At 37.4% G+C, this 22,685-nt stretch overlaps 1 protein-coding gene across 23 annotated transcripts in view; it reads left to right on the forward strand.

Moving 5' to 3' along the window:
- The window catches only part of PLEKHA5 (pleckstrin homology domain containing A5), a 166,081-nt gene that overhangs the window by 75,522 nt on the left and 67,874 nt on the right, over window positions 1-22,685 (forward strand). For all 23 annotated transcript variants that reach the window (XR_004308039.1, XR_004308041.1, XM_032445971.1 and 20 more), the window contains 2 exons: window positions 15,359-15,442; window positions 16,692-16,812. Coding sequence is in view for 21 of the 23 variants with exons in the window: in XM_032445971.1 (XP_032301862.1) it covers window positions 15,359-15,442; window positions 16,692-16,812 (205 nt within the window). In the remaining 2 variants the exon portion in view is untranslated. The remainder of the gene's footprint in view (window positions 1-15,358; window positions 15,443-16,691; window positions 16,813-22,685) is intronic.

Raw genomic sequence — 22,685 nt, forward strand, 5'->3', positions numbered from 1 at the left:
ACATTAGTTAGTTTTAGCACATTATGGTTAATATAAAACTCTGTGGTTTTTTGTTGGTTAACTGAATAGTGCCACAGTTAGACTGAGTTACTGTGGTGATCTCTGGAATTTTCCAGTTACTTCCGAACTATGGGAGTAACAATTTTGCTCTCAACTTCCTTATTCTCTTGAAGAATTAGATTTGTTATTATTTGTTAGAGGAGAGAATGAAGTTTAAATATGAGCAAGTTAATCTTGCTAAACTATCTGGCTACATAATGTAAATTAAAAGAGGAATATATTGGTGTGTTTTATGGCACACATCACTTATTCAAGTGATGGAAGGACGCTTCTGGCTTTGCTCTGAATTGAGCTGCTTCTGTCTGTCTTTCTTGGCTTCTGTTGTTGGTTTGATTTTTAGTTTTGGTGTTTTGTGGGTATGTGGTTTTATTTCTTTGTGTGTGTGGAGGCAATTAAATGTGTTTCTTCTACTATTGAAACAGTTATTTTATCTAAATGATAGAATCTCTAAAAGAGCACAAGCTGTGTGATCTGTTTTTTCCTTACCTGGCTTAAGAAACAAATCTCATGCAGGAAAAAAAGTGAAAGCTTTCATGCTGCCAAACATTTACAAGAACTTTTAAGTTTACTCATGTGAGCAGTAAAATAGTTTAGAGCAGTGATCATTGAATATATTCATTACCTCAAAATACCTTCTGCCTAATGAGAAGAAGTATGAACAGCATTTGTGGCAAACATTACTACTTGTTTGCACTTGTTCTTGGCGAAGCTGATGATTTTATTTCATAGCCTTACTGCCTTTCTTGATGTTCCTCATATGTTCATCTTCAGATCTTCAGGCATTCTTTTTCTGTACTGTAATGTTCTTTTTTTTTTTTTTCCATGAAATGAAGATCATAAGTGCTTATGTAAAATAAATATAATGGGATCTGACATTTAACTTAGCGTTAAATCATTAAAAACTTAGCTATGTGGCAGTGCCGATCATTTACGTGATTTGAACTGTCCAATTGAAGATGAAAATAAGTTTTATCTGAAGTAGATCTACCAACATAACATTTTGGATTGTGCTTTTCCTGCTCTTTTAAAATGCGTAAATAAGGTTGGATTTTCTAGTTGGGATATTTTTACTTCAGTTGTCTCCACTGTAATGGCTAGTATTCTGTTTATAGTAGAAAGTTTGGTGGTGGCCTAGAAAATACAAGGTTTAAACTCATTTTGAAGGTTTGATACTGCTGACTCTTACCATTAACCTTTTGTAAAGAAGCGTCTTTGTATTATAGGATAATAAAGCCGTATTGAATGGTCTGACAAAAGTTCCTTTCGTATGAATTTTTAAATTATTTTTTTTTAGTTACTAATGTTTTACAAGTCCTATCACCATATTGGAGCCTACCAAGATCTGTTTATAAGAAAACTGGGAACACAACTGTGTTAAATACTCAAACAGCTCTTTAAGTTGCCCATACGGTTTTGAAGAAATAAAACGAAAGTACTCCATTTCACTTGCTACAGTTCTAGCATAAAATTACACTTCAATTCATAGTACTGAAAGGAATCATTTCTTCGTTTCCATTGCTTATGCAGGGCTATTTGGGTAGTAGGCTGCAGGGCACAAGTAGGTGGCCCTCAGGGCCTGCTTGGGGGAAAGGGATATGAAGAGCGATGACCACAGTGAGCTTTTTTGCTGACTCTTGCTGGCCTGACAGCGTTTTCAAACTCCTTTCCCTGGGTTGGAAGGGAACACGAGCAAATTGGGTGCTATCACACACTGCAGACAGCAGATACCTGGAAACTTCCCAGCTGAAGTCAATAGTACAGCCAAACTCTCTACATTCACCCTCTCTTGGAAGAGTTAGTCAAATTATGTTTTGTTTCCATTCTTTTGACTTACCCTAATGCCAGTTTTTCCACACAAAACAAGAACTTGCTGTTAAATTGTCTTCCCACACTCTTCACCTCTTCCACTGTTAATGATCTTGACCTTTGCTTTATGAGACTCAAATGGAATAGGAGAAGAATTAATAATACCCATAAATAGTAGATGTTGTCTTTTAATATTGGTGTCATTTTGTGATCTCTTATTTCTTACTGAATAGTCAGTTCGTGATACAGAAGGATTGTTGAATACCTTCATAGGATTTTATTCTTTTTTTTTGTTTTTCTGTCCACTACTAATTAGTAACAGTAATGCACATACAGCTCCAGACAGAAGCTATTTTTTATGTATTCATCAGGTTGATCAGAATAGACACACACAGCAAAATGACAAGGAGTTAGAACTGTTCAGCAATACCTTTCTGAGATCTTCTCTGTGCCTGAGTGTTTGTTGGACTCAGCAGGAATCTGAATTTAAAACAAACAAACAAGTGAACATTGCTCTTTTCTGCCATCTAAGAGGTCTTTTCAGTTCAACATCTAGGCTTTCTTCTTTAAATGATAGTGTTGTGTGACTGTAAACTCAAAGGCTATAAATACATTTTAAGCAGAAGCAGAAACCATTTGGTATCAAGGACAAAAGGCACTGCCCTAGAGAGGCTGGATTTCCATAAAGAATGCTAGGACATTTTATACTAGATGAAAAGCATTCTGAAGCAATTTTATGTCAGAAGGCACATAACGTGTAGAAATGTGTTGAGTAGCTGGAGAACTGTAAAAACTCTACATAGCATAAATTATAGATCTGAAATGTCTCTGAAGTTGCTGATTCTAGAAACAGTCTATAAGGTCAGAGATACTGTAAAAACATTATTTTTTTACAAACACTGTTTTACAGTCTTGAAGCGTAGCCTAAAATCTGCTTTTCTGGTAGAGTGTATGTGTAATCTGGAAAGAAAAAAATGTGGCAAGGAGTTTTCACTTCTGGTTTTCTCGTGAAGAATCACTGCCTCACAAATCTCTTCCTTATGTTCATGTTTTCTAGTGGTAAAAGGAGAAATGAGTAATACTCCATATGGTAAATTACAGTTAATTTATCTTCTCGAGTATGATATATATAGTCCTTTAAAATTCATTCTAAAGCCAGCTTCAGCATAGAAAAAACTAAAACAAGTTATTAAGTTTATAGAAGATAAAAAATGTTCTCATCAGCGTGTAGGGTGATACTGGACTTCGTCATTTTTAAATACCCTCATTTTGCCTTTGAGTGTAATCTGTGCCAGCCATTGCCCATTTGTCCCTGACATCTGTGGTGCCACATTGAAACAAACTGATTTGTGTCATTAGGTAAAGAGTTCCTTCTTGAAAGGAAAGTCTTTGTTAGAGTGTTTTTCATTGTAATTGTTACAACGTTAGAACCACAACAGATGAATTGCTCTAATGTTAAAACATCACTTTTACCAGCTTGATGCTTAGTATATAGCTAAGCTAGTGCATGTGTCAGCTGTTGTCAGAAGCACAATTCCATCTCCCTTGCTGCGCCCCATGCTGGGTGTCCGCTGGAAAGTTAGCACTGTGAAAAACGATTCATTTTCAGTGGTGTGAGTTGGATCACAGTGTGACTTTTTGAGCACTGATGATAACACAAGATATACAGGTGTAGTAGGCTTGTCGTTTTGGAGCAGCCATTTCCTCAGCGCAGTTGTTAGAACTGTAGCTCTAAACCCTGCCTTTAGTTGAAGATATGAGGATTGTATTGGTTCAGTAGGTCCTGACAAACTTGCATACGGTGCTCTTTCTGTTCCTATGTGAGCATTCACAGATCACATCTAGTGCAAACTTTGTGATATTCCAACGTTGCCACGATCATATTCAGCGTACTGAAAATGATATTCGACTCTACAAACTGTTCCCTGGTTGTGTTCTGCCAATTTGTGCAGTTGAGCTAATGGAGATGCTCTTCATTTTGTGGCGTAACAGCTGTGCATATCCATCTGGCACGTGGCTTGTCTTCTACATTCCTGCCACCACTACTGAAACACACCATCCACTGCCTCACTGTGCTCACATGGGCTGTTTGGTCTACAGAAACATTCAGGAAGCATCAATGAATGTCAGTGGGTGCCATTTTCTGCACAGAGGAACTGAATGGCACACCTTTGCTTTCGTATACATTTCCATGTTAGTGTAATTTTGTCATAGTGCCCCTTTGCTGACATCTGTAACACAACAATGAAGTGTAATGGAATATTGGTGGGAAGGTTCATCCTCTACCACAGTCCAACTACATCTTCCTCTGCCATTCTGGGCCAACATAACAAAATAGGAAGCATTACCTCTGCAGCAGCCCTCATTAATTTCCATGGTCTTTGGCAGCTGTGTGTGCTTCACATCAGAAAGTTTTAGCTCTTGGGATCATGACTTGAGAAGTCATCACTGATGCTATTCAGCGTTTTATTACTCAGTATGTGGGACCGCAGCCTTCTAGAGCTGGCCAAAGATGGCTTGTGTATAGACTTTGAACAGCATGCCATGTTTCCAGAAGCTTAGAGTCCCTCAGCAGCTTGAATTAAACCATCTGTGAAGAAAAATGGCTTCCAGCTCCTAGTTCCCAATGAAGTATGAACTTAATGTAAGAAAGTGATGGCAGGGTCATCAATGGCATCGTATCTGTTCAAAAGGAAGCATTTGGCCTGTTTTTTCTATTGCTGCAGTTCACCGATAATTACAATAGAGACATCTTAGTATGTTATTCTTTGAAGGACTGTGTTTCTGGGCCACAAGTAGTTATTAATAAAAAGTGTGCTATTTTGATTGTGTGGTGAGATAAAGACATAACTGTGAAGGTCTAGATTTAAAATTAAGACACTGAATTGTAATATCTTTTTACTATATGTGTTTCCTGCACGACTATCAAAATAAATGAGATGTAGTAATTCCCTTGCATTTATGAAGGAAATGAATAGTGCAGAACAGTCTGTGTCAGTATTGAAGCTGAAAATGTGAAAGTACAAGGGGAGACAGCCAAGAAAAGCTTTTCTCAAATGGAGTTTTCTGAACTTTTAGAGCCAGTAGTTTGATTATATAAGACATATAGGTACGAAAGTGATTAACAGTTTGTGTTTAAGTGCTGGGAGGTGGATGCAAACTCCTTTTGTAATACATGACCGGATGTGTTGAAACACATCAGTAATTCTAAGCAATAAATCATTTGTTCCATGTAATGAAGCCATTTCCTGAAAGAAAATAGTTCATTTCCTTTTTGTCCTTACGGAGCATTTTTCCTTTTTTTTTTAATGCTATATTTTTTTTATCTACAACAGTATACATATAGTCACTGTTTATCTATATTTCCTTGTCTAGCAATAAATAATAGTGCTGCTGAAGTTGTCATAAATTATTGCTGGTGCTTCAGAAATTTGTGTAAATGTTCATGTTTATTGATCTTACAAGAAGCTCAACAACAAGATGGGGACAAGCATCTAAAACAATACATAAAGAATACAGTACTTAATCTCGTGTTCAGATTGGGTTGCTTTGTTTTTCTTTGTATGTAGTAATCTGGTTTTAAAATAACTGGATCGTGTCATAACAATTTTTAACGTGAAAAATCTTAATTTGGGAGTATCTTTTTTTGTATCCCTCCCTCCCTCCCTCCCTAACTTCCTTCCTTCCTTTTTTCCTTCCCTCCCTCCTTCCTTCCCTCACCCTCTTCCCTTCCCTTCTTTCCATCACTCTTAAATATTTCTAAGCACTTTCCAGTTGATTATGGATTTACTTTCCAGGAGCTTGCCAAACCTTTTCCTCTCTCAGCAGATTATGTCACAACTAGGTATTTTCCCAATATATTCTAATAGAAGGACTTGATAAGCATGGTTTCCTTTGAAGTTTAACAGAAAAGTGTGATATTTAATAAAAAACAATGTTTACTAGAGATCTAATTGCAGAAGCATGTCGACTTGTAGGGCATGGGAAAATGGTCAAGATATCATGGAACTGGTGTAGGTAAAAACAGTGTTATGTTGCTACATGCTTACATAACATGTTGGCTAAAATAAAAATGGAATTTGCTTCATTGAAAATTGATATTGGGATTCATGTAACCTTTAAAATAAATAAAACATTAATAATAGCATATGGGGTAAGGGGAAGATATTCCTATATATCTGACTAAAGTAGAAAACTCTCAAGAGAAATAAGGTGTTTAAGTATTATTGCTAGCACATATCAGATTTTGATTGCTGATGTACTTACTTGGATTTGCAAGGAAAAGCAGAGCAATTTCACCAAGCCTCTCTTGAAAGTCTGCCATTGATCCTGAGGTACTAATATACTGAAATAATAATGTATGTATGCATATGTTGCATTTACAACTCAGTAAAATTAAGCAGCTTTGATTCTTTGTAGTTGTACAGCAGGAGTTTAATGGAACGATTGGATAGTGCTGTAACTTCAAATAGTGCTTTTTAAAGGATATCTCTGCTGTAAGTAGTTTGAGACTAAGCAGGATTTGGGGCTATATGATGCAGTCATAAAGGATACTAAGCAAGAAGTGTATTCTAAGAAGCAAACAGTATTGAATGAAGATGACCAATGGCTGTAGAGACCAGTATTGGAAGCAAAGTGAAATGTGAGTTGTGAGAGAATGAGAATCCAATAAATAGGGTTATTTCTGTAATCAGCAACCTCTTATTCAACAGTAGTAACTGCGAAGAGGAAGTAAATGAGACAGTGAAAGCATGGAATAGTTGCACAGAAAGACTGGAAAGCTGGAGAAGGAATTACATGCATGGTTAAGAGGTCATTTGGAAACAGAACTAAGGAGAGGAAGGGGAAAAAGGGCAAGAAGGTTGGGCTTAGGGGCTAAACATTAAAAATAGCCATCAAACAGCAGATCATGAACTGAATATTCGTAGTGTACTCTTCTGTAAGTAAAACAACACGACAGTGAGATGAAAACTAAGCTTAGAAGAATTCTGATACATAATGTATACGGGGGGGAAATATCATTAGCTAAGAGAACTTTAAATAGGAGGAGATTATAACAATTTACTGAATAGCTGTGTTTTGTGAGGAGAAATTGTCATCTGTCCAGAGAGTGCTCCAAACACTGAAAAAAATAGAAGTGGGTAAATGAATGTGGGATTTATCAGTTTTGTTAGTAGATTTATTATTTCTGTTACTAAATGCACAGCGTTTCTCAGTGAAACAACGAGTTTTCTTTATTTTTTCTGCATCTATGAGCTTCAGTGAACTCAAGTTTGAACTAAAAGTGGGAAGGAGGCTGGACAGAATGACAGGATAGTCAACGTTGTCAGTGCTTGAGAGGTGAAGAAACTTTGGTGCAACTTTGCCCTTTTTTCAGTGTATTTCCACTGGAAGCATCTTGAATTCTTGAAAGTAGGAGAGCCAAGTAAGACTTCAGTTGGAAATACTTTTGACAGCAAGATTGTTTTTTGCATAGACCAGATATTGTTTGCATATATAAAGGCTGCTTAAAATTGTTTGCATGCATCTTTCTCATGCAATATTTAAGAAGATTTTTTAAGCACTTAATTATTATAAAACATGAACCATTATTAAAATAGGCTTCTCTTGCAGAATATATATGGAATTCATAATAAAATGGAATCAAAAGTTGAAACCAATTTTTGAGTTCATACTTACCTGTCTAACAACCTCTCTAAAGTAGTGCATTTCACTTGTATTTCTTAGAACATAATAAAGCATGAAAGCCGAGGCTTGCAGAACTGAGTTCAGTGATGGGCATTAGAGATTATTATCTTGTCTAGTAATCTTTGATGAAAACATTTGATGCCTTGATAGCTGTATAAAAACATTTGCAAAGAATTTTTACTTAAAATTATCCATAGATTTGTGGATGGTAGCTGAGAATTGTGGCTTTTCTGCAGTCTCCAAATGGCAGTACTTGGTGTGCTGAATTGCTCCAGGTGTTGTGATATCACAGAACCACAGAATTAATCAAGGTTGGAAAAGACCTAGAAGATCATCCAGTCCAAGCATCACCAATACTTCCCAGTTAAATCATATTCATCAACAAAACATCCAAACGTTTCTTGAACACTCCCATGGTCGGTGACCCCACCACCTCCCTGGGCAGTGCATTACAGTGCCTGGCTACCCTTTCTGAGAAGTAGCATTTCTTAATGTCCAGCCGGAATCTGCCCTGGTGCAGCTTGAAACCATTGCCTCTAGTTCTATCACTGTCTACATATATATATATGGTTGTGATCATGCAGTTACACAACCTACATGTGTATGTCGCTTGTAGTTCAGGTCAGGTTGTTTCTAGTTCCATAAACCTTTAACGTGTATGTATCTATAAGTAAACACCTATTAATAGTTCCTAATCAACTCTTCTTAATGAAACTTGGTGACTTCATACAGTCTAATATGACTAGTCTATCTTTAGCAGCAAAGAGAACTGGCTTATATTAGGACAACTGTTATCTGTGGCTTCTTGTTGCCCTCTCCAAAAGTTAGCTTTTATTTCTTTTACCTTCACTGCCTCTTCAGGAGGTATTGTTGTATTGTTGTAAGGGACGAGTGGGCTTTTGGGCAGCATTAGTTGGTAGGATATCCATCAGTCCTCAAAAGGATGGGAACATTCATTCAGTGCTGATTCTTGTCCAGAAGCTACCTATTGAGCCATGCTATTCCAAATCTTATTTGAATTTAGAAAACAGCATATAGGCTTTCGCTCCAAGGGTCTTATGTTACACTAGTTTGTGGAAGCTTTTCAAGTAGTTATCCATTAAGGAGCACTAAGATTTCAAGCATCCAGTCTGAGACTTACAGGTAGCTGTGCCTTGTAACTGCTTCCTTTTTTTTCTCAAACTGTCTCAAACAGCAAATAATGTTTCAGTCATTATATTTTATAATGATACACAGCTGAGGATTTTTTTTTTACTTCAGTGCTGTTACCGAGATAAGTATATTTTACTCTGTGACCAGTGGGCTTAAAATGTAAAAATCTTATGTACGTTGATGACACACAGTAAGTTGTTTTACAGATTGCTCCACTTTTGTGGCTGTTACTGAATCTCAGTATCTTGCAAATTCTCAAGCATGTTACAAGTGAAAGAGACCCTCCTACAAAGATTTGGAAAAACAATTGTATCAGCTTGGGCAAGAAAAGACTTTATTTTCACTGACATATCAATCTGGTTTTACAAAGGTCCAATTGAAAAGGAAGGGTTTCATTTTCAGGGCAATAATGCTTAATATTTAGAGATATCAATAAATATCAATATTAATTGAAAAGCTGAGTACAGTCATTTGTATAGAGATGTTCAAGTGTTTTTTCACTAAAGCACTAGCAAGGACACCAAAACTCCTGTGAGTGTAACATCTTTGCTTCATACTAAGGAGGGCTTAAAGAGAAAATCCAGGGAGAAAAGAGCTTTTGCCTGAAAAAATGAAACTCATAGTGGATCAAGAAATTGGTGGCAGCAGCAACTGCAGACTAGGTGTGCTGTTGTTTGCTGAGAAGATCAGTAGAGTTTTGCATGCACCTTCCAACTGTGTGTGTGTCAGAGTATTCTAAATACTTTGCTTTTACAGTCACAGCGTATGTGATGCATGTCAGTACTTCATGCAGTTTGAAACTTGATGTCTCTGTACACTCCCTTTTATACAGCGTCCCTGATGTTAAATTACTGTACTTGCATGTCTTCCAGTGAAGCCTGTGTTTCAATCTATAGAGTTGCCTGAGTTGTTTAAAAATCTTAATTGAAAAAAGCTTCATAATTATAGGGGATGACAGTATTGGGGGGGACGCTTCCTTGTGCTGGTTACAATGTGAAATTACAGATTTAGTAAAATATAAGAGTTTGTGCAACCACAGACCATGTTCTTGCTAACAGTTGTGTAGGGACTGCATTTACTTGAAAGATTTCCAAATCCAGTCAACTTCTTGTTAGATAATTTTAAGTTACTGTATTTATTTCAGTTAGAAATGAGGCATTCTTATCTTAGAAAGCAAGCACACAATATAAAAATTGCTGATGTGATTTTTTTGTTATTATTTTTCCATAATTTGAGAACGAAACGCAGCACATAAGTTGAGTAAAGCTGGACTAGACTCATTGTATATATGTTTCCTGTTTAATCTTACCTCCAAATGTCAGTGAAAAAAAATAACATTAATTTGGAGAGAACTTCATTACTTTTTTTTGTTTTTTGTTTAATTTTTTGTTTTATCCATAGCTTTAAAATATTTTGTTAAGAAACATGAAAAATGTATACATTTGCTTCTCTTATGAAATATCTCTATGTACTCTTGAGCAGATTTGTGATACAAAGAGATTGCCTATGCATTAGATCATCTGACTGCAAATCTTACCTAAGGCTTAGAAAACATATCAGGAGGCAAATATCTGGTATGCCATTCTTCTGAAATGTGTTCTTCAGTTTTATCAAAAAGAACAGTCTTTCTGAATTAAAGATGAAGAGGTTTGTTGAAAGTTATGTCCTGGTTTATGGTTTTGTTTGTATTCTTTCCGTGAAGTAGAACTCAGCCTTTGCTTTGATGATCACATTGAGAATGACTAAATGAGAAGGCCTTAGACTTTAGGACCGTATAAATAAAGTATATAGAGAAAGGGCATGAAAGAAGCTTTGAAGTGGTATCTAGCTTTAATTTCAGTGGGAGAAAAGCAGATGTGTTTTTGAGAGTTCTGGCCCTGCTCCATTTTCATGAGAGGATAAGGAACTCAACCAAATCATACAGTGGAGAGACCCCAATCGAAGTGTCCTCACCTTTGTACTTCGATCTTTCTTGCTACTTCAGAGTGAACTGCTCTGTTCCAGGGGAAAGACTGTCTAACCCTTCAGATTCAATTGCATACACTTTCCTGTACCAGCTGGATTATATATTTTTTCTGTTTCTACTGCTATCAACTGAGTTGATTGCCTATTCAAAACAACAACAACAACAAAACATTGATACTTTAAAAGATTTTAAAATCTTCAAGATGGCAAGCCTGGATCAAATTTTTAGTTTGCTGGTTTCACAGTGCTATTGATACACAGCATTTTTGGGTCAGCAATTCTGTAAAACAAAGGCAAATCTAAAACAAACAGCTGGAAAGTGCTGACCCTGGAGTTGTACATTACGTTTCTATCTATGGATAGGATAATATGTTTAAATTATCTATTTGAGGCTTTTTTTTAGTAGTCCTTGGGTCACTTTTGGCCATCAAAAAGATTGCTTTTAACTATGCAGTTACTGAGTAGATTAACCAAGATTTCTTAAACACGTTTAGCATTGGTGAAAAGAAGTAAAATAGTCTTGTGTCTGTCTTCTTAAAGAGAGTGAGTGTCTTGAGTAATGGAAAGGAGAGAGTGGAGTAAGAAGGCAAATAACATGAGTCAAATTCAACTTTGTGATCATCTTCTAACCTGAACAAGATGAATTCTTATTCTCTAAGGGCTTGTCCATGTGCCAAAGCTGATCTACCTGCTAAAGCCTGCAGTTGTTCAGATAAGCGATTTTGGAAGAAGACTATAAATTCCAGAGAAAAGGAGGTCAGATTTTCCTGTTCAGTTGTCTTGCACTAAGATAGCTTGTTCAGAGACATGTTCCATTTTCAGCTATTTCAGTACAGTCGGGGTTTTTTTTCTTTTTTCTTGTGTTGGTTGGTTGCTTGCTTTATTTCAAATGTTTTTACAGCTGGCCAGTGTCAGGGCCGCTACTAGAATCGAGAATAGTGTTGTCTTGATGCTTGCAAGACCTGTGACTTACCTTGCTTCTCTATCATCATCTTCATTCAGTGAATAAATGAGGGAATGCTGTAGTGTTTTAGCAAGGGGCACACTTCCTCAGGGTCCCAGCATAAACCAGACACCAAACCAGTGTTAACATTTCTGATTAAGCAAACAATTTTTGTTCAGAGAGTGGTGAAGCAGTGGTGCTGCTGCCCAGAGAAGCTGTGAATCCCTGGAGGCGTTCAAGGCCAGGTTGGATGGGTGCCTGGGTAGCCTGAGATGCTGGGTGGCATCAGGGAGCTTGGAAGTAGATGAGCTTTAAGGTCCCTTCCAAGCCAAACCATTTTGTGATCTTAATCAGCAGTGTTCATTTCTGGAGTCTAATGCTTATCATTGGCAAACTTTGATGGTTAATATTGAATCTTGAGAGTTTGCTAACAAATACTAACAAAATAGGCAATTTATTCCCTCTTTGGCTCTAGTCTGTAGACCATTAATACAAACTGACTCTGGTTGCTGAAATAGAAAAGGTCAGTCAAATCCTTTGGTCAAAGCACAGCTGTTTGTGTATATAGTTACTCTGCTCTCTCAACACACATTGTTACCAGAAATTGAATGGTGACTTGTAGAATTACCCTCCTTGGAGATCTTCAGAATCCTCCTAGACTTCATCCTGAGCATCCTGCTCTTTGTGGCTTTCCTTGAGCAGGTAGACACAAAGGTCTCTTCTAGCCTTAGTCGTTCTGAGAAAGAAAGAAGAAAAGTGTGTTATATCCATATACAATGTGAAGGATGTATCAACAGAAAGTGAACACGCAGCCTTCTGGCTGCCTTTATCAAAGTAAATCACACTTGATCACGTGATAAAGACATAGACACAAAAAATACACAGAGTTGAAATTCTGAATTGCAGAGTGGAGTTTGCATAAAATGGAAAATAAAGTTTGCAGTAAAAGAAACTATTTTTGCTTTATTTCCCCTGACACTCATTGACAAGATACGCAGCTTGGGTGTAGGCCCAGGGTGAAATTTCTTGGACAGCTGTCTAAGTTGAACGTGGCTTTTAATGAAACTTTCTGTAATCTGCAAGATTTGGTTTAAAACAAATGCCTTAAACTACTGTTAGGTAGGAGGGTTATGACAACAATTACCAAGATACTCTATATCTTACACCAGCAATTTGAGAAGTCTTGTCAAAATATCTGCTAAGTGAATGCTAAAAATGCAGCATTTCTGATAAGTAATGAACAAGTTTTAAATGGAATTGTTTAAAGTCTGTTCATCCAGTAGGACATACTAAAGTAATCACACTTCTGTTCAAGCTGAGTTCCATTGTTCACTTATGAGATTTCACTTCCATCTCAGCTGAAGAGAAAGAAAAGATTGTTCTGCCTTTGTCTCACCAAAAGGGAAGTGACTGCAAGGGTCTTTAACATGCTTTAAGGAGTTTTATACCTCACTGGACATTGTTTCATGTTTTATGATTTTTCTTGCCTTTTGCTGTGTGTAATGTCAGCTACATTTCTGTATGTTCAAAGTCTGCTTGAGCAGTACAGAAAACCATATGCTGTTCAAAAACATTGTGTTACTACTGGAGTACTGACTCACTACATGATTTGAGACTTGGAAAAAAAGAAACAACAAAACAAAACGTTGCTAAATAGATTTCTGGTTTTGCATCCTCTCTTCTGTTTATTCTTTTCCTCCTCTTATCTGTTTTCCCTCCTGGCTTTGCATGACCTGCCCATGGGATTGTTGAATCCTGCCTGTTCCTGTGTCAGCATGTGCCAGGTGCACTCCCGCAGCACCTGGGATATGACACCTCTGCAGCAGACCTGGTTACTGTTGGTGCTTGAGCAAAAGTCTTGATCCATTTCTTTGTGCAGTACTGGATCTCAGCAGATAGCTGGCTGTTAGGGTTTAACACAAACATCATAATTTTTCGTCAGAATACTCATACCCAGTTCCTCAGGAACATTTTTGAGTTCTCTTCAGTGTGAGTCATTTTCACTTTAAAGTTGTTACAGGTTCGTGGCAATTAGGGATGGTACAAACATACTCCAGTGGTCTCCCTCCATTCCCCTTACTGTAATACATGAGCTTCTGTAACAAAAGCTGCTTTGGAAGCTGAGCTGAGAATTCTGCCGAATGATAAAGATTACTTACTCAGAGTTTGCTAGCTCATTAGCTATGCTCCATAACGTGTCTATCCATTTAGGTATTTGTAGGTTTGTAAATTCCACTAAATTTCAGCACAGGGAGGCAGACAGTCCAAAGAACGGGGTTATGTTTCTAATCTTGCATCTTAGGTTTATGCAGGTTTATTCGGCTACCCCACCGTTCATGGAAGAAATGTGAATATTTTATGGGATTTTTGAATGAAGTTGACTTGTAATTAAGTTATGCTCCAAAGCTGCAAAATGATTATGAATAAAAGGAACATTCAAGAGCCTGGGGAACAATGAGATAGCCTTGTGAAGTCTCTGTTGTTTTAAGAAGAGAGAAGAGCAGAGTGCATAACATTTGCAAGATGAGTTGTGCTTCATAGTTGTGAAAGCCGAAAAGGTTAGGCAAACAGGCAGTAAAACAGGGAGCTGCTAGGGAAAATGTGGCCTTTAGAGCTCCTGTCCTTTTGTACCTCTTCTGCTATCTCGCAGCTAAAGCATACTTTTTTTCATCCAGGTTTGTGCTCTGTCCACAAATATTTCTAAGCCTGAAGTTGGGGTAAAACAGGCATAGCATTATACAAGATATTACATATTGTATCCTGAGTTCTTTGCAAAAGTACATATTTTAAAGGGAATTAGTGTTTCCTCATTATTTACAGTGCTGCGTTCAGTTACTGTTGTTTTACTCTTTGTATTAAATATTTTTTTGATTGTATAAACTGTTAAAAGTATAAATGAGGAGAGTTTGTTTTCAAATAACATGAATATACCTGTTTAATACACCTTCATTCTGTGCTCATTACCCTTTCCTAGTCTGATTTCAGCGTCAGTGCTTTTTAATCACTGAACCAAGTTCAGATTTCATCAGCAAACCTGCCCTGCTCCACCCCTACATCTGAGGAAAGCTGTTCCCAGGGGTTGTTGCAGTTTAGGCCTTGACTTCTCACAGTGGCCCAGGCTGGCTGCTCTGCCAGCTGGCAACTCTGCTCTTTCATGCGTGCTTGCTCATGATATGGCTGGGGCTGCAAGGCCTTGAAACTTGCAGGAAAGCCCCAGTCTGCTGCAGGACCAGCATATAAGAGTCACTTGATGGGCATGTCTTGTAGGCAGTTACAACAGGACCTTCTCCCCTATGCTCCTGTCTCCTCTTGGGCTGGAAGGCGCAAGTCAAAACATTTCCTTCCTGAGTGGCAGTAGCTGAGAGCCCTTGAATTTTGGCAATTTCTTTCATGTTTTTGGAGCTGCTGTGATTTAGCAACAGCTGCAGCTCAGGAGAACAAGATACTGTGCCAGGTTTGGTGTGTACTGATGAGGGCAAAGGCCTATGCTGACAGACTCCCTGGTGCTGTGAGGTTCAGTGGAGCAGCGTGCTGGGTCAGAATCATTGACTAAGCAGACCTTGAGCGTGACACAGCTCTGTTCCAATCACTGAATATTAATCTGCATTATCTGAACATTTTAAATGAGTAACTTTGTTTTCATTGGTTTGATATACTTGATGTAGTGGCTTAATATGGTTGAGTTGGAAAACTGAAGAAATTATGCTTAAGAGTTGTTCCTTATCTCACCTTATCTCTCTACAGTCATAATGAACGAAAAGTAACCTGCAAACATCCAGTAACGGGACAGCCATCGCAGGACAACTGTATTTTTGTTGTGAATGAACAGTAAGTGGCTATGAATTACATGTTTTAAAACTGTATGATGTTTAAATAAGCCTCTGTGATTGCTAATTGTGATGTATATTTTGTTTTCCAAGTCAAATTACCATGTATATAATTTCATTTGTTTAAATTAATTGGAAGTAATATTAAATACTTGATACTACTTTATTTATTTATTTATTTATTTATTTATTTTAAATAAATAATAGCCATAAGCCAGCTTGGTTATACAGTAGGAATGTACTCTGTTTAACTGTGTAGATTTCCATTTGTCACTTCAGATGTTCGATAGTGTTGGAAAACAATGTATTTATTATGTAGTAACCCACGAGACTTCCAACAGGGAAGCCATTTTTGAATCCTATAGGCACGACCAAGCGTATTTAATTTACCTTGTTTTATCTGATTGTTTTTCTTGGTTATTTTCTTGATCTTTTCTGAAGAGGCATTTTCTGAATCATTGGGTAATGTAAACATATATTAACATATAACATATATTAACAAATAAACATATATTTGCTCTCTTTGCATTAATTTTGTAGCTTACACAACAAAATGCAAAGGTGAGATGGTATGCATGGTAGTCATATCTGACTTTAAGATGCCATATGTAGCTGGGTGATGGGTGTCCTGTTTACTACCACTGCTGCAGCACCTGTTTCACTGTGACTAGAGTGGCAAACTGTCAGAACTACAGTATGTGAAGTTGCACAAATGTGTGTATTCTAAAAGAGAAAAGACTTAGTCTGGGTCATTAACTCAAAGGGTGGTGAGGCACTGGAACAGCTGCCCAAAAAGCTTGTGGATACCCTATCCATGGAGATGTTCAAGGACAGGTTGTATGGGGCCTTGGGCAACTTGATCTGGTGGATGGCAGCTTTGCCCATGGCAGAAGGGTTCAAACTGGATGGGCTTTAATGTCTCATCCAACCAAAACCATCCTGTGATTCTGGGAAGTGAGGCAAAGCCATATGTGGCTTTGGAGAGCATTTCTTCCTATTTCTATATCAAAGCATTTTTCCTTCCCACCTAAAGCATAAGCTAATAAAGAAATCCTATTTTAAACATCTTAAATTCATCTGTGACAGATTTAAGATTAAAACACAGTGCAGGTAACTTTACAATGAAGTGTGAACTGCTTTCAAATTGAAAAAGTAGGACGCAGCTTGTATTAGGCTACGTCTGGGGGTGCTTTTTAATAGCAGTGTGCATACACAGCATGTTCTAGTGCTATTACATATTCTATTTTCAGGACTGCTGCAGCAATGACGTCTGAAGAAAAGAAGGAGAGACCTGTAAGCATGATATGTGAAGCAACTAACTATAATCTGACATCAGATTATGCTGCTCATCCAATGAGCCCTGTGGGCAGAGTAAGTCTCTATGTCCAAATTAAGTTAAAATTAAAATGATTCAGTTATATCACAAAGTACTACTCAGTGTTGTGTTAGCATTCCATTTAAAAAGAGAAATGAAGCGTATTATCTTTTTTAGGGCACTCAGTTCCTATTATGCTTAATTTGGTAACTGAGGTGTTTGAAACAAATTATCACAGAAGTTGCAAATTTCATCAGATACCTCAGATCATAGGACTTGCACACGCGTTGTTTACAGAATTCAACCTTTCTAATCAAGTAAGTCTGAATAAGCAATCTTGGGTAACTGCTCAGACATCTGGTTGTAAGCATTGTCATGGAAATTGCTAGATACACAAACAGTTGGCTAGATTTCTTTTGCTAAAATACAGAGAATTCTAATTGATGTGGTTACTGAAGAGATGGAGGGTGATAATATGGTAAAATAAATGGGCAGATATCATGATTTGCTGATGCTGAACCAGAAATCCTGGTTTCTTGAGAAAATTTCTGGGAGAAATCCTGGAGATTCCTAAACTACCTTAATTTGTGTCCCATCTTCCCCATCTAACCAGCTGTTCATAAGGTTAAGGTCGATGTCCAAATGTTTACCCAGAGGACGGGTTCAATTATGTCTATTTTAACCTCACTGACATTATCCAACAATGTCTATAAGACATTAGTAAACTGTTATTTAATGAGAAGAAGCCTCCAGCTTTCAAACTATGCTTTCAATCTGTTGTTGCTGGGGGAAAAAAAAAGGAGCTGCAGATAAGTTATAAACAGAAACCTAACCCGTAATCTCAAATTTTGTACAGTCATGTTTCCATCCATGCAGGAAAGCCATCTTAAAAAGCAGAAAGAGCTGTTAGAGCTGTAACAGTGTTGCAGTAGTAGTTACACAGAAAATGAATTACAACAGAGCCAGCTAGGAAGCGCTTTTAGAATAAATGTAAGAAGCTAATTCCAGTTTAGGAGCGTATGTTTTACAAACATATTTTCATAGTTCCCTTTCAAAAGGATAGTTTAAAATGCTCTCTGGCCTGTTTGGTTTCACTGTGTTCAAGATGGAAATTGAGATTGCTACGGGCCAATTATTGTAATTTCCTTACATTCTTTGATTAATGACGCTTAACTTCCTTTGGAAACTCCTATTTTTTGAAGAAAGGCTTCTGTGCTACTCTTCATTCCTCTTGTCTGTTTGTTCTACATGTTAAATGCACTTAAAATATTAATGATTCATGTGCCTGCATGTGCAATTACTGTACATCAGTTTTCACATGTAATCTTATCTGAACTGCTTCAACACCATTATAAAAGCTTTGCTTTCAGAATATAAATAATTTGTAACTGTTCCTCAGCTAACATTTAGTCAACCTTTTCTGGTGGTTCTTTAAGGTTAATGGTTTAAATTGCTTTTAAAGATGACTGAACAGAAATTCCCTGCTGTTTGTATCTAGATGCAACAACTGATTTTCTTCTGTTTTTATTTTTCACATCTCCCAACAGTACATAGTAAAATTCTTAGCTATCTTGTCAACATTCGAATGCAATATGTCTATTGCACTGCTATAGGAGGAGTAGAGTATTAGTGAGAAATTATGTCACAGAACAGCCCATGCCTACCTTTTTTTAGTTTTCCTGTTTTCAAAGATAACTCATTATTGTACTGAATATTAGAAGATAATGAGGAATGGAGGTCAAGTTTATACTGCAACTAAAATTTCAGATAGTTGAGTGGTGTAGAAGTATGAACTCCTTTTCATGAATGTTTATTGATCCATAGTAGACATGACACTTGGATAAATTTCTGTTTCATAGCAGAAAGACTTCTGAAGTCCATTGCTGTTCAGAGGTTTGAATGGGGTGAGACAAAAATCAATCTCAGATAAAAGTCTTATTACTGCTCTCTCTTGCCCACTTCATAAAGGATGGTAGTCAAAGATTACACTACAGTCCTGGACAGAGTAGTCTTTTAGGTGCCACTTCTTCCTTGTTGTCTTGGACTGTCTCTAAATTTGAAACCAACAGACCCCTGACTTTGGAAATGATCTACACAGGCTTATGGCTGCTAGAGACATATATATTTCTACCTTTCCTTTTAACGTGAAGTCTTCTTTTTTTTTTAAGTGTTAAAATCATTAACTAAACCAATATGCTCTGAGATGAATATTGGGGCTCAGTTTTTTCATATGTAGGTAAAGTAAGGCATGTTACTAGCCCCTCTCCACAGTTCATCTCCCTTGCCCTGATTATCTGCAGAACCATGCTAACAATTTTCTCACCATAAGTGGAATGAAGTCTCTGTTACAGCTAGGATGTGTCAAACTGTTTATATGTGTATCACTTCATATATATTTCATAAAGCCCTCAAGGCAGTCCAGCTTTAAATAACTAGTTTCAGTACCTCAGTCCATGTCTGATCGGGATTCAGTTTAACCAGAAATAGTCATTTGATTCATCTACATTAGCAAATAGCACAGTAAACAGGAGCGACGTGCAGGGCAGTACTGGAGCTTAGGGCCAAGCATCTGTACTGTGCTTTTGTGGTTTATCTTCAGGCTAGTCCTTATTTTACATTTTAGTCTTATCCAAAGTAAACAGAGTTTGCTCTACTAAGCAAACTAAAGCACAGGAAGGGGGAATGGTTGGGAGATTATTTTCAAGAGCAACCTCCTAATCCAAGCTAAAGTGCTGAGGCAGAAACCCACTCAGTTCATGGAAGACTGCAATATTGAAAGGCACCAAAATTGCCTGCAAAATACAGAAGACAGGACTGTGTTGGCTTGTGGTTTGGAGGATAATTTAAGCCTTAAACAGCAGAGATATATTTTTAGGCAGAAGTTGAAAACTACAAAAATTTAGTATCCCTTTTTTTTGAATTTTTGTTCAGATGTTTCTTGAGCCTTGTTTTTAAAGTTTAGCATTGATCATTTTTATGTTAGTTAAAGAACGTTTTTAGGTACGGTTAGCACTTCTGTAACTGGGCAAGAAGACATACGTAAGTTTGGTGTCTACCATCAGCTAAGTTCAGTGAAGAGCAGCTGAAACAATCATTAAGTATTCAGCCCCAACTACTGAATGAGCTGTTGCCCAGAGATCAAGACTTTTCTGGTGTTTGTTTTCTTCACACTGGAGAAAGAGTAAATATCACTGATTGGATTTCCTGGCTTCTTTCTCATTACTGGCACTGTGCAGAGTCCCAGAGGTTCTGATTTTAGAGACATCACAGTTTCCGGGATCATTCCTCAGAATTGATCTAATTATATAAAATGTGACTAAGTTTGTTAGTTCTTTTGCCTTCTACAGCTTCCATCAAGTGGTCAGTAATTAGAACTGTCATATATTATCCTTCTGTCTTTTGCTTTCTCCAGAAGCTAGAGCTGTGCAATATGTCCTCTACATACAGTGTTATGGGCTGAAAAGTGTTTTAATTTTTCCATTCATGATTATTTCTTTTATTCCCATCTTCCACATTATGTCAGGTTTGTGTGTGAAGGGAATGTGAGATGGACAGGGATGCCAGATGTCAAAGGAGGAGAAGGTGACCTAAGAATTTTGAAAACTGATGATTAGTTTATTTGAACACCTTCAATATTTAAATATCCTAAAATAATAATCATTGTCATTGAGGCTTAGATTGAGAACAGGTATTCTCATTATGAAATAAATGGTAAAATAAGCACAAATCACCAAAAGTGTTCTCCATATTTGCTAAAATTAGAAATCAGTTGTGATGCTCTATTTAATTAATGGACATTTGTATTCATGAGTGGTAACATGTATAATTAACCCACTAAATCTTTGCTCAGAGCTCAGTGAAATTGAAGTCAATTTGGTTTTTGTTTGTTTGTTTGTTTTTATCAGACTTACCTCAGATAAATCAACTTAAATTGTCTGAATTTGCAGTAGACTTGAAGGTCTTATTTTGTTTTCAGAAGCATTCTTAATGTGTTAGCCATGTAACAAGCATAGGAAGTTTCAAGCTCTTAAGAGCTTCTGAACTTTAGAGAAGTTACGAGCATTACAAATTGCTTCTGATCAAAATCTTGGCACAGCTTTTGTGTAATATAACAATATAGTAGCCATACAGGTTAACTTAGATGTCTGTATGGATGTATATATGGACTGGGAGATGAGAGGCTGGAGAGCAGCCCTGCAGAAAGGGATCTGGGGGTTCTGGTTGATGACAAGTTGAACATGAGTCAGCAGAGTGCCCTGGCAGCCAAAAGGGCCAAATGTGCCCTGGGGTGCATCAGGTCCAGCACCAACACCAGGCAGGGGAAGGTGTTGTCCAGCTCTGCTCTGTGCTGTGCAGCCTCATCTCGAGCACTGAGTGCAGGTTTGGGCACCAAAGCATAAAAAGGATATGAAAAAGGTCAGGTTCTGCACCAGAGGGCAATGGGCATGGAACAGGCTGCCCAGGACAATAGGCATAGCCTCAAACCTGTGAGCCTGGAATTGGACCTCGGCTGCGTCTTTGATGTGTTGTCCCTGTTCAAGTACAGAACATGAGAATTACCATCGTTCGGAAAAGCCTCAAAGATCATCAAGTCCAACCTCAGCCTGACACCATGTACCCTAAACTTCTACAAACCCTCTGCTAAATCATATCTCTGACGACCCACAGCCAAAAGCTCTTAAACACATCCCGAGGACAATGAACTCGAACCACCTCCCGGAGCCTATTCACAGGTGTTTAACACCCTTTCTGTAAAAGAAGATTTTCCTAACATCCAAACCTAAACTTGGAGGCTATTTCCCCTCATCCTGTCACTTGTCACCAGTGAGAAGAGATTTGCCCCACTCTCACTGTATAATTTTGTGGTGTAGATTTACTTTATATAATGCGCTCCGAATTGTTAGGGGTTCCTTTATTTTCCTTTTTTATACCTGCATGTTGTACTCCTCTTGTGTACTTAAAAACTTTTGTCCATTTTGCCCTGGTAGAATTTTCCAGATGAAAATATGAAAGATTTTACTTTCATTTAGAATTATGACTTCAGTTGCTTACTGTCTTGCTTTCCAAACAGAGCTGAGTCAATTCTCCCTGTCTCCAAGGGAAATTAAAAGCACTTTGATTGTTCTTATATTCCCTGCTGATTCTTCAAAAAAAAAAACAACACAAAATGACCTTGTTTCATAGTGTAGCCTTCAGACAAACACGCATAGTTTTTGTAATGTCATTCCTTGTAGACTAAGATATATTGTATCCTTCAGTAAATGGCATCATTGACAAAAGCTGCACATTGTTCTTAATTGCAGCTTTCAGTTTGATTCTCTAACTCACTGTGGAATTCTCTCTAATGTATGTATAAACAACCACGTAATTCGCTGAGGCATGTTGAATTTCCATAGAGAAACCTCATACTCTAATTTTCAACAACAAAAACCAAGTGTGTGTCTGGCTTTTCAATTGGAGCATCTCCTTTAGGAACTTTGCATAACCCTATGATTAATCTCAGCAGTAGAAATGGGGAAACTGAAGCACAGGATTATACTGTCTCAATTAAAACAGTGGGATTCGAGCAGAGCCAAGCACACAATATAGAAAACTTGTCTGGGCTTTCCTTATTCTGCAAAATGGGGTGCTTTGCTGTATCCCATTGCAGGGTCTTTAAGACACCAATCTTATGGAAATTAAACAATAAACATTCAGTTTATTTAGTTGCAGAGCAGACTTTCTAAATGTAGGCTGAAAAGAATGAAATGTGAATTGGGCAAGCACTGCACATTTCTTTATGCCTTTTCCAATTTGTTTTGTTTTCTCCAGTAAAAGAAGGATGAAATCATTTGTGATCATTGTGTAGCTGTAAGGATATAAGAGGTGTGAGCAACTATAGGAACGAGCACTGGAGATTCAGGACAAAAGACTCAAAGTAGGCCTTAGC

The sequence above is a fragment of the Coturnix japonica genome, chromosome 1 (assembly GCF_001577835.2).
Source record: "Coturnix japonica isolate 7356 chromosome 1, Coturnix japonica 2.1, whole genome shotgun sequence".
NCBI classification, from domain to species: Eukaryota; Metazoa; Chordata; class Aves; order Galliformes; family Phasianidae; genus Coturnix; species Coturnix japonica.